Source organism: Jaculus jaculus, chromosome 1 (assembly GCF_020740685.1).
Source record: "Jaculus jaculus isolate mJacJac1 chromosome 1, mJacJac1.mat.Y.cur, whole genome shotgun sequence".
NCBI lineage: Eukaryota > Metazoa > Chordata > Mammalia > Rodentia > Dipodidae > Jaculus > Jaculus jaculus.
In genome coordinates this window covers 127,080,968-127,095,445 of record NC_059102.1, presented here as the reverse complement: position 1 = coordinate 127,095,445, position 14,478 = coordinate 127,080,968, and the positions used below count along the sequence as shown (strand labels likewise).

The following is a 14,478-nucleotide window of genomic DNA, read 5'->3' as shown; positions in this document are numbered from 1 at the left end:
CTCCTCAGACCCTCATACTTGCATAGGAAGTGCTCTTAACTGCTGAACCATCTCTCTGGCCCCAGTTTTCTTATTTTAAAAAGGAAGATGGAGGCTGGAGAGATGGCTAAGTGGTTATGGTGCTTGCTTGCAAAAACTAACAACCTGAGTTAGATTCCCAAATAAAGCTAAATGCACAAAGTGGTGCATGTGTCTGGAATTTGTTTGTAGTGGTTAGAGGCCCTGATGCACTCATTCTCTCTCTGTCTGTATCTCTCTGTTTGCAAATAAAGAAATAAAATACTAAAAAGAAAGGTGGTTTGAAAGATGGTTCAGAGATTAAAGGTGCTTGCTTGCAAAGCCTGCCAGTACCCACACAAAGCCAAATGCGTAACGTGGCCTATGCATATGGAGTTTGTTTGCAGCAGCAAGAGGCTCTGGTGTGTCCGTTCTCTCTCTCTCTTTTTCTCTCTTTCACTTAAGTAAATAAAAATATTTTTAAAAATAATAAAAAGAGGGCTGGAGAGATGGCTTAGCGGTTAAGCGCTTGCCTGTGAAGCCTAAGGACCTCGGTTCGAGGCTCGGTTCCCCAGGTCCCACGTTAGCCAGATGCACAAGGGGGCGCACGCGTCTGGAGTTCGTTTGCAGAGGCTGGAAGCCCTGGCGCGCCCATTCTCTCTCTCTCCCTCTATCTGCCTTTCTCTCTGTGTCTGTTGCTCTCAAATAAATAAATAAATAAAAAATATTAAAAAATAATAAAAAGAAAGAAAGGTGCCATTAAGCCATGAAAAAGCACAGAAGATCCTTAAGTGCATCTTACTAAGTGAGAGGAATCAAAACTGGGAATACTCTATACTGTATGATTTCAACAAAATGACATCTTGGGGAAGGTAAAACAAAACCAAACAAAACAAAAAATAAATACATAAAATAGTGGTTTGCCAGAAATGGGGGAGACAGGGATGACTAGGTGGAACACAGGGTTTCAGCACAGTGAAACAACATGGTGTCATGTTATTGTGACACATGTCGTCATATATCTGTCCAAATATATGGATGCATGACACCAGGAAGAAAGCCTAAGATACACTATGGACTTGTGATGATGATGGTGTGTCAAGATGGGCTCAGCACTTACAACAAAGTGTCCAGCTCTGGCGGGGAACATTGAGAGTAGAGGAAGCTGCTTGTGTTGCCAGGGCAAGGAGCATGTCAGGAATCTCCATACTTGTGTCCCACTTTGCCATGAACTTAAAATTGCTCTAAAAGGCTGGAGAGGTAGCTTAGCAGTTAAGGCACTCGCCTGCAAAGCCTAAGGACCCGAGTTCAATTCCGCAGGACCTGCATAAGCCGCACATGGTGGCACATGCATCTGGAGTTCATTTTCAGTGGCTAGAGGCCCTGGCATAACCATTCTCCCCACCACCACCACCTCTCAATAAATAAATTAAGTATTTTTTTAAATTGCTCTAAAAAATAAAGTCTTCAGGCTGGGTGTGGTGGTGCACGCCTTTAATCCCAGCATTCAGGAAGCAGAGGTAGGAGGATGATTGTGAGTTCAAGGCCATCCTGAGACTACATAGTGAGTTCCACATCAGCCTGGGCTAGAGTGAGACCCTACCTTGAAAAACAAACAAACTTAAATAAAAAAATAAAGTCTCAGGCTGGAGAGCTGGCTTAGCAGTTAGAGCCTCTTGCAAAGCTCAATGGCTTGGGTTTGATTTCCTAGTAACCGTGTAAAGCCACATGCACAAAGCGGCACGTGCATCTGGAGTTCCTTTGTAGTGGCTAGAAGCCCTGGGGTGCTCATTCTCTTTGCTTCTGTTTCTACTTCTCTAGCTCTCCTTGCAAATATATAAACACAATTTTTTCACAGTCTTGGCATGCACATGTGCATACATGAGTACCCCCGCACACAAAGATACATATACACATGCATGACACCATGCACATAAAGTTTTCAAAAAAAGTTAGAAATTTTTTTTTAAACATGGCACAAATTATCTGAAAGACAATACACCTTTTTTGTTTTTTCAAGGTAGGGTCTCACTGTAGCTCAGGCTGACCTGTAATTCACTATGTAGTCTCAGGGGTGGCCTCAAACTCACAGGGATCCTCCTACCTCTGCCTCCTGAGTTCTGGGATTAAAGGTGTGTGCACCACCCCCGGCTCTGACAATATACTTTTGACTCTGAGTGTATGCACATGTGAGCCACAGCATGCTTGTGGAGGTCAGAAGACCACTTTGGGGTGTGGGATCTCATCTACCTTGTTTGAGACTGAGTCTTATTGTCATGCCACTGAGAACACCAGATTAGCTGGCCCATGAACTTTTGGACTCTTGACTCCACCTCTTAAGGCCATAGGTGTGTTGAGATTATAGACGTACACACTATTTGAGTCTGGCCTTTATGCAGGTTCTGAGGATCCAGTGCTCAGGCTTGCATAGGAAGAGCTTTTAAGCCCTGTGCCATTTCTCCATCCCTGCTTTTGATTTGCTTGAGCCAGTTTCTTCAAAGAGATATGGTTGTTTGAAGTCTTTGAATTGTTGGGCCAAGTGTCTAAAGCTCATGGGAGTGAATATGTGTAGTTGGAGCAGTTACCCACTCACCACAGACACAAAAACAGAGAGGAGATGGAAGGAAGGATGGGAGGGAGAGGGAGAAGGATTGAAGGAAGAAGAGAGAGGGCTGGGAAGGAAGGAAGAGAGAGAAGAAGATAACTTCTTGGAATGGGTAAGAATGTAAGGAAGGTTTCCAAGGGTAGAACCCCAGGGCTTGGACAAAAATAGTGGGACTGGGTAGGATGGAGATGCTACAGCATGCTCCCAAAAGCTGACAAATTATTTGGGGGTGAGGGCAGTAGTGGATCAGATAAGCAAACATAGTCATAACACACCCTGAGCCTAAACATGGCTGGAGTTGTCCAGAATGACCTATTTCTCATGTAACACATCCTACCACAGGACAAATTGGAGTCTTTTGACGCTAACAGCCTTGGTTGGACCAGGGTGGTCACCTGATCATAGATGAGCCAATCAGAATATTTTCCTAGGATTTTTTTAAAAGGGAACCTGGGGGAGGGGGCAGGGGAGGGGAGGGATCCTGGGCCAATTCTTATATAATGGTAGAAGCAACATGAAGCTTGTAAGCCATCAGCATTCAGTGTCTGCCACGGGGAGAGAGAGAAAGATAAGACCCGTGAGAATGACACATGCAGGGAACAGAATGGTCCACAGTAATGTGTACCATGTAAAGATTGCGGTGTAGTTTTTCTTTTTTTTTTTTAATCTTATTTTATTTTATTTTTTATCAATTTTTTAAACATTTTCCATGATGATAAAAACTATCCCATGGTAATACCCTCCTTCCCCCCCCCTTTTCCCCTTTGAAATTCCATTCTCCATCATATCCCCTCCCCATCTCAATAAGTCTCTCTTTTATTTTGATGTCATGATCTTTTTCTCCTCTTATGATGGTCTTGTGTAGGTAGTGTCAGGCACTATGAGGTCATGGATATGCACGCCATCTTATGTCTGGAGGAAGCACATCGTAAGGAGTCCTACCCTTCCTTTGGCTCTTACATTCTTTCCGCGACATCTTCCGCATTAGACCCCGAGCCTTCGAAGGTGTGATCGAGATGTTACTCGGTACTCTAGTCACTTCTTTCCAGCACCATGATAGATACCTTCTGAGTCGTGCCAAGAGTAGCATTAATATAAGGGTATGAATATTAAGAGAAGTGCTTACTGGGCAGTTTGATAAGCATAGTATATACATTTATCCAGACATCAGCAGATGTTATACCCCTAGGGCTCATGACTACCCCTGTTTTAAGTTTTCAGTATCAGGGATGTATTCCCTCCCATGGAGCAGGCCTCCAGTACAATTTGAGGGCAGCTGGTTTCCACCATGACAGACATGCCACTATTGCACCCGTTGGCTCATTTGGCCTGGCTATGTTGGGCCTTGAGAGGCCTGGACGTGAGGCCTTGTGGAACTTCCTGAGCCTAGCCTAGTTTGGTGATCTGCCTCTGGCCAGCTATGCTCAGCAAGACGCCTAATGGCTTCTGGTCTGCTACTTCCTGCGAAGGAGTTGGAATTCCCATGCGCTCATGTGCTTGGGACCAATCAACTCAAAGGTCGTGGTTTACTATTGGCCCTTACCTCTCCTCCCATCCTAGAATCCCCACCTTCATTCTCAACATTATATAGGCAACCGCCTATAACAATAAAGTGACTCTGTGGTTTTTCTCTGGTGACTAGGAGAGGTTCTGAGTCATCCCTGGCCAACAACTCACTGGAAGGTATCCCATCTCTGGCAATGAAAATTTTCTGGCAACGATCTACGGCTCCTGAGTGTTCCAGTAGTTTTTCTTAAATACATCGTTGGAGCAGCTCTCTGAGGAAAAGTGTCTCCAGATTAGGGATAGTATCAAAACACAGTTTGGACCTGTCATTCTGTAGAGCTCCTATGTGATAAAAGTGGGTCTGTGTGTGCTCATGGCTTCTTATAGACAACAGCCCTGTCTGTGTGTCGGGGTGGGGGGAATCCTCTGTTTATTTCTTCATTCCCAACTCTTATGAAAGAGTTCCAGCCGCATTCGCACACCTGTCCCACAAACATGCTAATACCACCTGTTTGCCTTCAGCTCTTACAAGCACCTGGGAGCCATCTGAGAACACTGACCCCATCCAAAACCATGCTGTGCAGAACAGGGGAAAGTTCTGGTCAGTCAGTGTGACTGATAACTGATGAAATTTTGCCCCTGATCTCTTTCTCAAGGCAGAACCAATCCATTCTAGTCCCCATGGATTGATACCATCAAACAGCCCCATGAGGGATGATGTATTTATTAATTGAGAACGTCTCTGAAGCCAAAGAGGGAGAATGTGGGGACCTCAGATTCAAGGAATTACCAAGTCATCCTTTATGCGTATGAGTGAAGCCCTTAGCATGAAGACCTGTTCTAACTTCATCCACCTCTGTTACAAAAGGTACTTTTTATGACATTGGGCAATCACAGGGATCTTAAATATATTGACATTTTTGCCCACTGATTATAAGCATGTTTACTATTAAAGTTTGTAGTCTTAATTGCTTTATTCTCTGATAATTGAACAATGATTTTATTTTATTTTTATTTCCAAGCAGAGAGAGAAATGAATGCCCCAGGGTCTTTTGCCACTGTAACCAAACTCCAGATTCCATGTGCCATTCTGTGCATCTGGCTTTACTTGGGTACTTGAGAACAGAGCCCAGGCCACCAAGCTTTGCAATCAAGTGCCCTTAGCTGCTGAGTCATCTCTTCATCCCTGTACAATGATTTTAAAAAATAAATGGCCTGACCATGGGCTGGGGAAATGGCTCAGTGAGTAAAGCGCCTGCTGCACCAGTGTGAGGAACTGAGTTTGGATCCCCAGAAATCACAGAAAGCTGGATGCAGTAGCACACATCTATTATCACAGCACTCCTGTGAAGTGGACATGGGGACAGAAAATCCCCAGAAGTTCATGGACAAGCTCTCCCATGTATGCAGTAGGAGACAACAAAAAGACCTTGTCTCAAACAAGGTGGAAGATGAGGACTGACTTTTACTGTTGGTCCTCTACACACACACACACACACACACACACACACACACACACACACACACACGGCCTGGCAATACGGCTAGGCACAAGAAGTGCTCATGATTGACAAAGTTTATTTCCCAGACCTCCTTGCAGTTGAGTCGCCATGTTCCCACTTCTGGCTAGGGCAATCTTTGGCATGTCTGCTGGGCATTTCCTGGAAACACTTTGCTCCTTGTCTCCTGCTTTTCAAAAGGAGACCATGACATCTGAAGCTGGGAGGAGCAATGCTGTGTTCATGAGGCAACAAGCATGAGGCTGAAGACCAATCTGAGGGTGTGGCAAGTAGTGGAATGACGGGTGTTCTCAATGGCTTCATTGCCTCATAACAAAGAGATAAGATTTGTGCTGGTATTGAAACACATGCCTAATGTTCCAGCTATTGTTGGTTAGGTTTTCTGCTATTTGCGTCTGCATTCCTAAGTGAGATGTACTTCCTAAAATGGAAAAAGATAGTTTCTGTGTGAACCATTCCCAAGACATAGCCACTGTTAAAAGCCAATGTTTGATCTAAGTATTTCAAACACTTATGCATACCAGAATACTTATAAATAAATGCAAGTACATATAAAATTGATGGAGTCATATAACAAATGCATTCACGTACTTGCTTTGTAGAAAAACTTTTTTATTTATTTATTTATTTGAGAGCGACAGACACAGAGAGAAAGACAGACAGAGGAAGAGAGAGGGAATGGGCATGCCAGGGCTTCCAGCCTCTGCAAACGAACTCCAGACGCGTGCGCCCCCTTATGCATCTGGCTAATGTGGGACCTGGGGAACCAAGCCTCGAACCGGGGTCCTTAGGCTTCACAGGCAAGCGCTTAACCGCTAAGCCATCTCTCCAGCCCAGGAAAACTTTTGTGTTGACAGTTTTCACACACGTACATAGTGTATTTGATCACAATCCCCTCCCTTTACCTTCTTCTGCCTCTCTCTCCATCCTTCTTTCACTGAATCCCTTCTTTCTAACTCGTCAGTCTTTTAATTTGAAGTCTATTTTGTGTGTGGTGGGGAGAAGGCGTTGCCCTTCTCCATTATCCATGATGGAATGTTGATGGGTCCAAAGTTGTACAGGTAACAACAATCACCACAAGGTCATGAATGCCATGGCCACTCCATGTCCAGAAGACAGCACTCTTCTCTCTTTGGATTTACATTCTTTCCACCCCATCCTTCTTTCCCAATGTCCCCTGAGCCTCAAAGGGCATGGTAAACATGTCTCAATTAGTGCTGAGCTCTCAACATCACTTATTCTCAGTGCCTTGATGAGTTCTGAGTCTCCCCAGTAATGATCACCAACTGCAAAAAGGAGCTTCTTTGAACAAAGGTGAGAGCAGAACTAATACCGCAACTGGACTGCTTGTTTATTTAATAAAATGCCGTGGTATATTTCTGTCACTACAGTTCTTCTTAAGTGACTCCGTCTTCTACTGCTAGACATTTAGAGTATGCCCTCATATGTTTTCAACATAAGCAATGCTGAAATAATTATCCTTGATCATACATTGGTGTGCACTTACTTGTCAGATTATTTACTTTGGGTAAAATATGGGCATAAGCAAAGGCTGCATACATATTAAATGTTTGACATCTCTCATATTTATTCTTCAAAGACCAAACAGATCTGCACGGTGGTTGGGGTGGAGCTTTTGGACTGGAGGGAGACTGACAGCTGAACAGGCAAACCAACAGCAGATGGTTGTAAGTTGTGATGAGCGATAAGCAGGAAATGGACTAATGCAGCAGGGAAACAGGGACCTATTTAGATAGATGACCAGTGATGGCCTCCAGGGAGTCTCAGGGGAGCTGAGAGATCAAGCATGAGAACAGCTAAGCCATGGCAATGACTGGGAGATGTGCTCTTGGCAAATCACCTGGGAAGAAAGCCTGGGGGATTTAAGGAACTCATAGGAAACCACTGTGGTTAGAACAGCCACGGAAAGGACATGGGGCCTTGTAGTACATGCTGGAACGTTTGATTGTATTATATTTTATTATGATATTTATTTATTTTTTATTGGATTTTTTCGAGAGGTAGGGTCTCACTCTGGCCCAGGCTGACCTGGAATTCACTATGTAGTCTCAGGGTGGCCTCGAACTCACGGCGATCTTCCTACCTCTGCCTCCCGAGTGCTGGGATTAAAGGCATGCAGCCCAATGCCCGGTTCTGAATTGTATTTTATTTCATCACAAGTCATTAGAAGGCATTAAGCAAGGGAGTGACCTGGTCCATTTTATTATTATTTTTTAATGATTACTTTGGTTGCTGTTTTCCATTGTTGGAATGGGAGCAAAGCCAAGAAACCAGTAAGGAAGTAATTGGAGTAGTCTAGGCAGATAATATGGTCTAGAGGAGGACATTTGGGAATACACAAATTTGTATAGCCTCTTTGTGTTGAAACATACAAACAGGCCAATAGATAAAGAGGAAGCATTTATCAGTGGAATTCAATAGTAAAAGCATATATTCCTACACTAGAGGCCCATTGTTGTATTTGCTGGAGTTTTATATTTTAATATCTATCAGAGTACTTTTCCCTCATTATTCTTCTGTTTAAAGTTTTTTCTGCACATTTTCTCATATTTACCAAGATAAGCTGAATGGATATATTGTGCCACCAAACTACCTTCTAACTACTTATGTGTAGGCCCACAGCTTGGGCTGTAGGTCACTGAGAAATCAAGCTGAGTTGGAAGCCTCCCCCTTGTTTAGTAGTTGTCAGGATGCTAGAAAAAGCTTGGCAACATGCAGTCTGTTGGGAGAGAGAAGACATCAATAGTCTTCACCAGAACTGGAGCCTACAGGCTTTATGGCTGGCCAGCCAGGCCAAATGTAGCTAGCAACTGGTACAATGGAGCATGTCTCTTTAGGGGGAAACCAACAGTTCTCTGATTGGACTGGAAGCTTGCTCCATGGGGGGGGGGGGGATACATTCCTGGTACTGAAAACCTAGTCAAACATCTACAGCTGGGGAGGGCATAAGCCCTAGTGGGAAAAGTACTACTATTGTTTGGCTAAGTGAATATATTATGCCCACCAAACTGCGCTCCAAACACTTATTTTCATACCCCTATATTAATGCTACCATTACTTTTGGTAAGAGAAGCTTCTCTTTTCTGACAGCGGGGACCACTGGGGTGACGCAAAACTCAACAAAGTGTTGGAAAGAAGTGAAAGTGAAGTGTTCAGCACTTCAGACATCTCTAGCACACCCTCCAAGGCTCAGGGACCATTGTGGGAGAGGTGGCAAAAAGAATGCAAGAGCCAAGGGAAGAGAAGGAGTGCTTACAATACTGTATTCCAGACACAAAATGGCTTTGATATTTATGACCTCACAGTGGCTGTTGCTACCTACACAAGACTTGTTTAATAGGAGGAAAAAATATAACATCAAAATAGAGGAGGGCTGGAGAGATGGCTTAGCAGTTAAGATGCTTGCCTGTGAAGTGAGTACCCGTGTTTGACTCTCCAGGTCCCATGTAAGCGAGAAACACAAGGTGACTCAAGAGCAAAACTGCACTTATGCACAAGGTGGCACACGTGTCTGGAGTTCGATTACAGTGGCTGGAGTTCCTGGCGTGCCAATTCTCTCTGTCTTTCTCTCACTCCCTCTCATAAAAGCGGGGGTAATGTCTGTTGGGCTTGCCTCAAAAAAAAAAAAAATGAGAGAGAGAGAGAGACTAGTTGGAAAGAAGAAGGGATTCAGTGGAGGGGAATTTGAGAGGATGAAAAGAGAGAGTTATGGGAGGGGATTATGATCATGGTATATTGTCTATATTTTTGGAAATTATCAATAACTTAAAAAGAAAACAAAGAATGTTGCAATGTTTTATTTCACTCAAATCTTTACATCATACATTTTTAATATAAATGCAAACATTTAGGGATTGAGTTACGAAGATATGATATTTTTGCAAAGTTGAGACTTCCTGTGTAGGGGTTTTGTATGTTTCCATTTATGAAGGTCTTTGTCCTTTCCTCCCTATGGACCTTGCCATTTCTTGTTTATATCTAGCATATGCCTTATAATATTTAAGACTAACATGAATATAATTTCCGCCATACTTTCTAAATGGAAATCATTGGGATTTAATGTTGTATATGGTGGGGGGGGGAGGAATCCTGTAAGTGGTACCTCTCATCTTCTGAATTTGGAAAGAACAATTGAACTAAACAATACTGCCATGATTATTGGCAAAGCTATTGGAAAGCATAGCTACTGTGCTGCAGCTAGGTGGACTTGCGCATCCTTCCTTGAATTAGATGAATTTTTATCTATAGCAGCAGAAATTATGGGACAATGGCATATCTATGCTCCAGAAACAGGCCCACTTGCTAAATAGTGCAGTCACATGAAAAGAGTTGTTTTCTCCATTGGCTTTATTTCACTGAAAGTCATTAGAGGGCATTAAAAGAAAGGGTATGACCTGTTCCACTTTAAATAAAAAAACAGAACTTGGAACCATCTGATCTTGCCTATTTCTTTTGCCAAGCTCACTAATCACTTTTTGCAAACTTTCCCTAGGGTAGAGAGAGACTAAGTCTTTTTTAATGGCAGTCCCTCTAGAAGTACCTAGACTTCTCCTTTGACTGACTTCAGAGTTTATTTAGTTATTTATTTGAGAGAGAGGGAGAGAGAAATGCGGGGGGGGAGGGTTGGAATGGGCGAGCCAGGGTCTCTTGCCACTAGAAAAGAACTTTATATGTGTGTGCCACCTTGTGCATCTGGCTTATGCGGGAATTGAACTTGGGTCCTTAGCCTTCATAGGCAAGTGCCTAAATCACTAAGTCAACTAACTCTCCAGCCTAAAGTTTATTTTATAGTTGGCTCTTTTACCAGTCTGTCACATTTTTGATTTTTATTCTTAGGGAAACACTTAAGCCATGAGTGAATACTAAAAATGTTTTCTTTCCTCCTAATATTTATTACTTATCTATCTTATTACACTGGTTTTCTCTTATATAACAATTATAACAGGCATCTTTGTTTTATTTCTGACTTAAGATTATTAATGTTTCACCATCATATGTGTTTGTTGATGTCCTGTGATAAACTTTGTTATATTGTTTTTATTTTCTTCCTAGTTTATTGTTTGATTTGTACATCATTGATGTTGAGATTTACCAAGTGCTTTTAAAGTACTTATCCTGTTAATGATATCCTGTGGTTATTTCTGTAACAATAAGTTGAATTTATGGATTTCCTAATGTTGGTTTGATGTTTGTACTTCTGGAGTAAACCTTGCTTGATCATTGTGAGTTCTGGCTTATTGTGCAGATAACTGGATTCAATTTTTACTTGGTAACTTTGAAAACACTATATGCTTAAGTATGTTGGTCTATAGCAGTGGTCCAGGTATTGGCTGGTTAATTGATGAGCTTTTAAAAAAATATTTTGTTAGCAAGGAGAGAGAATACAAGATGATAATATGAATGAAAGCAGGAATGGATGCACCAGGTTCTCCTTCCATTGAAAACCAGGCCCTTAGAGGGAACACCTGACCTATAAGACATTGGAGAGGGTATGATGAAGACTGACCTTAATCTTCTACAGTCTCTCCCTCTCCCTCCCTCCCTCTCCCTCCCTCTTTCTCTCTCTCTCTCTCTCTCTCTCTCTCTCTCTCCTCACTATCTCTTTTATATTAGTTATCTTTTTCCTCATTTTCTTAGTGGGCACTGACCTGTAACTCCCAGTACCAGCATGTAGCTATCATCCACAATGAGCTTTTGATCAGAGAGACCTACAAGGTTTCCTAAAGAAAGACAGATTTCTGTCAGAGTACTTGATGACCCACCAAAGGTTAGTGGTAAGACCCTACTGCTGAAGACACCTTATGTGGTTGACACATAAAATGCAATGGCATGGCTGGAAGCTGGAAGAGAGTCAGTCCCCAGACAGTCAGAGCATCTAGTGCCAGAAGGTGCTACATGGGCGACTGGGGGAAAATGACCAATATCTGTCCAAGCAACTCATGGTCTCACCTACTTACCAGCAAATAACCTGTCGTGATGCTCACACAAGTGCAATAGTGGCACACAGCTATGGTGGGAAACCAACTGCTCTTGATTCGGCTAACTTATCCCCTCAGTGGTACGGGACCCATAGCTGGAGCTGGGAAACAAGTCAGGACCATATCTAAACATAAGCCCGCTCTCCACTATCAAGCAACCACCAATCGTGGGCTATAAGAGAGCCTACACCTATTAAATTCTCTATAAAAACTTAAGGGTTATCTCATTTGTCTGGTGCTAACTCCCTCTCTGTTGGAGAATGTGCTTCTCTTTTTCAGATAGACATAAATCCTAAGGAGAGAGCCACCCCATCATACCTGAAACTAAGGACAATTGGTGAAACAAACAAGGGTTCTGTTTTCTTGGTGAACTGGGTACCAGCACAAGGGTGAAGGAGATCAACACAGAGAAAAATCAACTCCTACCAAATCAGACATCCAGAGACCCAGAGGTCCCCAACACCTCATCACTGAAGCAGACCAAAAATGAACCCGACATGGCTCAGGGAAATTTTGCAGAAGAGGGGTCAGAAAGAATGTCAGAGCCACATGTTGGATCATGATATGCAGACATTTATCCTATCCATAACTGTGGGCTAACTCCAGAATGCATAACCCATATACTTCAACAAGAAGGGGCCAAGGGGAAGGGGTAGGTAATGGATGAGCCTAATAATGGTACCAAACTGACTGTATTCACTGAGTACAAAACTAATTAATTAAAAAAAGAACAACAAAAGAAAACAAACTTCAGATGCATGCACTACTTTGTGCATCTGGCCCTATGTGGGTACTGAGGATTTGAACCCAGACCACTAGGCTTTGCCAGCAAGTGCATTTAACCACTAAACCATCTCTCTAGTCCCAGCTGATGAGCTTTGAAACAATGGTCTTGGCCCAGATGAGTTTGGGCAATGCCAGGTTAAACAGCAGACAGGTGTTAATGCTTGTTTTGTTGTACTCTTGGACTTCACAGAGCCCTTTATTTACTAACACTTGCTCAGAGTCTCCGAAAGGTACACACTCAGGGGCATGCATTGCTTTTACAAGTTCTTAGACTGCAGAAACCCTTTTTCAAAATATACAAATTAAATTCTCTGGGGAGTAGTGTTCTGTGCTTATTTGCAGTTTGCCTTTTTGGTGTTATCTCTCCTGAATTTGGGTATCAGGGTTATGTTAAACCTGGGAAATGAATTCTTTTTCTTTTCTCTTACACTGTAACAGTTTAAATAACACGGGAATCGTTTGTCCCCTGATGGTGTGAAGGACTTGCTGTAAAACCATCAGAACCAGTGACATTTCTGGGTGATACAGATGTCTGGAAAGCGCACACCCGAGTAGCATCTCCACCAGATGCTTTTTCCTCGATAGCCAATTCTGCTTGCCACCCGTTTCTTTAGGATCAAGCTATTTTGGAAAAGCCTTGGAATATGTGAATTCAAGTTTTGGATGCATTAGCAAATTGATGTCCATGACTATGGATGGTCCTTTGCTGGACATGGGTCATTTTCCTGGCAAGAATTCTTTCAAATGAACACATCCCTTGGCCTCGGGGGCTACTGGATGGTATGTGTGTGTGTGTGGGGGGGGGTCGTTCGTCTCTGTCTTTTCTTCCAACCTCTCTAGCTAAGGGTCCAGTTGTGGACACCCTCCCCCCCACCCCCTTCCCCTGCCACCTTCCTCTGCAGCTCCATTTCATCCTGCCTTGTTTGTACCTTTCCCCAGATACTTGCAGGGGCAGGGCTCCCACTTAAACCTCTTATTCTAAATGCTTCCTTAAGGCTGATCCTCTCTCTCACCCTCTTCCACCCCCAAACCTAGCTGTAGGCCTGTGTGAGTAAATCATTTGCCTAGCCAAAGGGGAGGCCAAGAGGATGGCTAGGGGATTGGGGTCAGTCTGAAGACTGGGCTGCGCTGGCGTGAGGTCAGCTGGGCAGTGGGAAGAGCAGAGGGATGGTCCTGGGGTTCAGGATAGCCTTAGAAGGGGGCTGGGTAGGAAGGCATCCCTAAACAAGAGGTCACTGTGGGTTGGGGGGGAGGGTCGGGAGGACTTCCAGGCACAGCGAGGCCTAGGGGAGCCGAGGACAAGGCCGCTGGGGCGGGGGGGGGGGGGAGAAGAGAGGGGACCGCGGAGGGAGACCCCGGGAGCCCAGAGGCCCCGGAGCTCCCGGCGGCTGCGAGGCTGGGTAGGGGGCGCCTTAGGCCGGGCTCGGCGCGCCGCGGCCTGGCCCAGGGCTCCGCGCCCCCGCCCGCTCGCCCGCCCCGCCGAGCCCGCCTCCCCGGGCCCGGCGCCTCCCGTGCAGCCCGGCCGGCCGTCGCAGGGAGCCGCCGCCGCCGCCGCCGCTGCAGCCGCCGCCGCCGCCGCCGCCAGGCCGCGCCCCGCCCCTCCGCCGCCGCCGCTCCCGGGGAGGCTCGCGCTCGAGCTGCGGCGCCGGCTCCCGCCGCCTGGGCCCCGGGCCCGGCTCCTCCCGCGCCGCCCGGGCGATGAGAAGCTGCTTCTGCGTGAGACGGAGCCGGGACCCTCCACCGCCGCCGCCGCCGCCGCCGCCGCCCCAGCGGGGAACAGTTAAGTGAGAGGCCCGGGCTGCGGCGGAGGCTCCGGCCTCGGCTGGTCCTCGAGGGCGGGCGCGGGCCACGGGCCACGGGGGAGGCGGCGGGGGAGAGGGGGCGGGCGGGCGGGCGGACGGGAGGAGCCGGGCGAGCCGAGGCCTGCGGGCTCCGTGCCCGGCTCGCCTCGCCTCGGGGACAGGCCCGGGCGGCCTCGGCCTTGGCCCAGCGTGCGCCTCGGCTGCGGGTCTCCCGGCTCGGCCTTGCGGTCGGAGGCGGAGGCGAGAGCTGGGGACTGGAGTGC

The 14,478-nt window shown here is 45.5% G+C and overlaps 1 protein-coding gene across 1 annotated transcript in view; it reads left to right on the top strand.

The window, feature by feature from the left end:
• Positions 1–14,083: 14,083 nt before the first annotated feature.
• The window catches only part of Mvb12b (multivesicular body subunit 12B), a 197,450-nt gene continuing 197,055 nt past the window's right edge, over positions 14,084–14,478 (top strand). Inside the window, exon 1 of the mRNA XM_045158923.1 lies at positions 14,084–14,192. Within this exon, the coding sequence (XP_045014858.1) occupies positions 14,112–14,192 (81 nt within the window). The 5' untranslated portion in view covers positions 14,084–14,111. The remainder of the gene's footprint in view (positions 14,193–14,478) is intronic.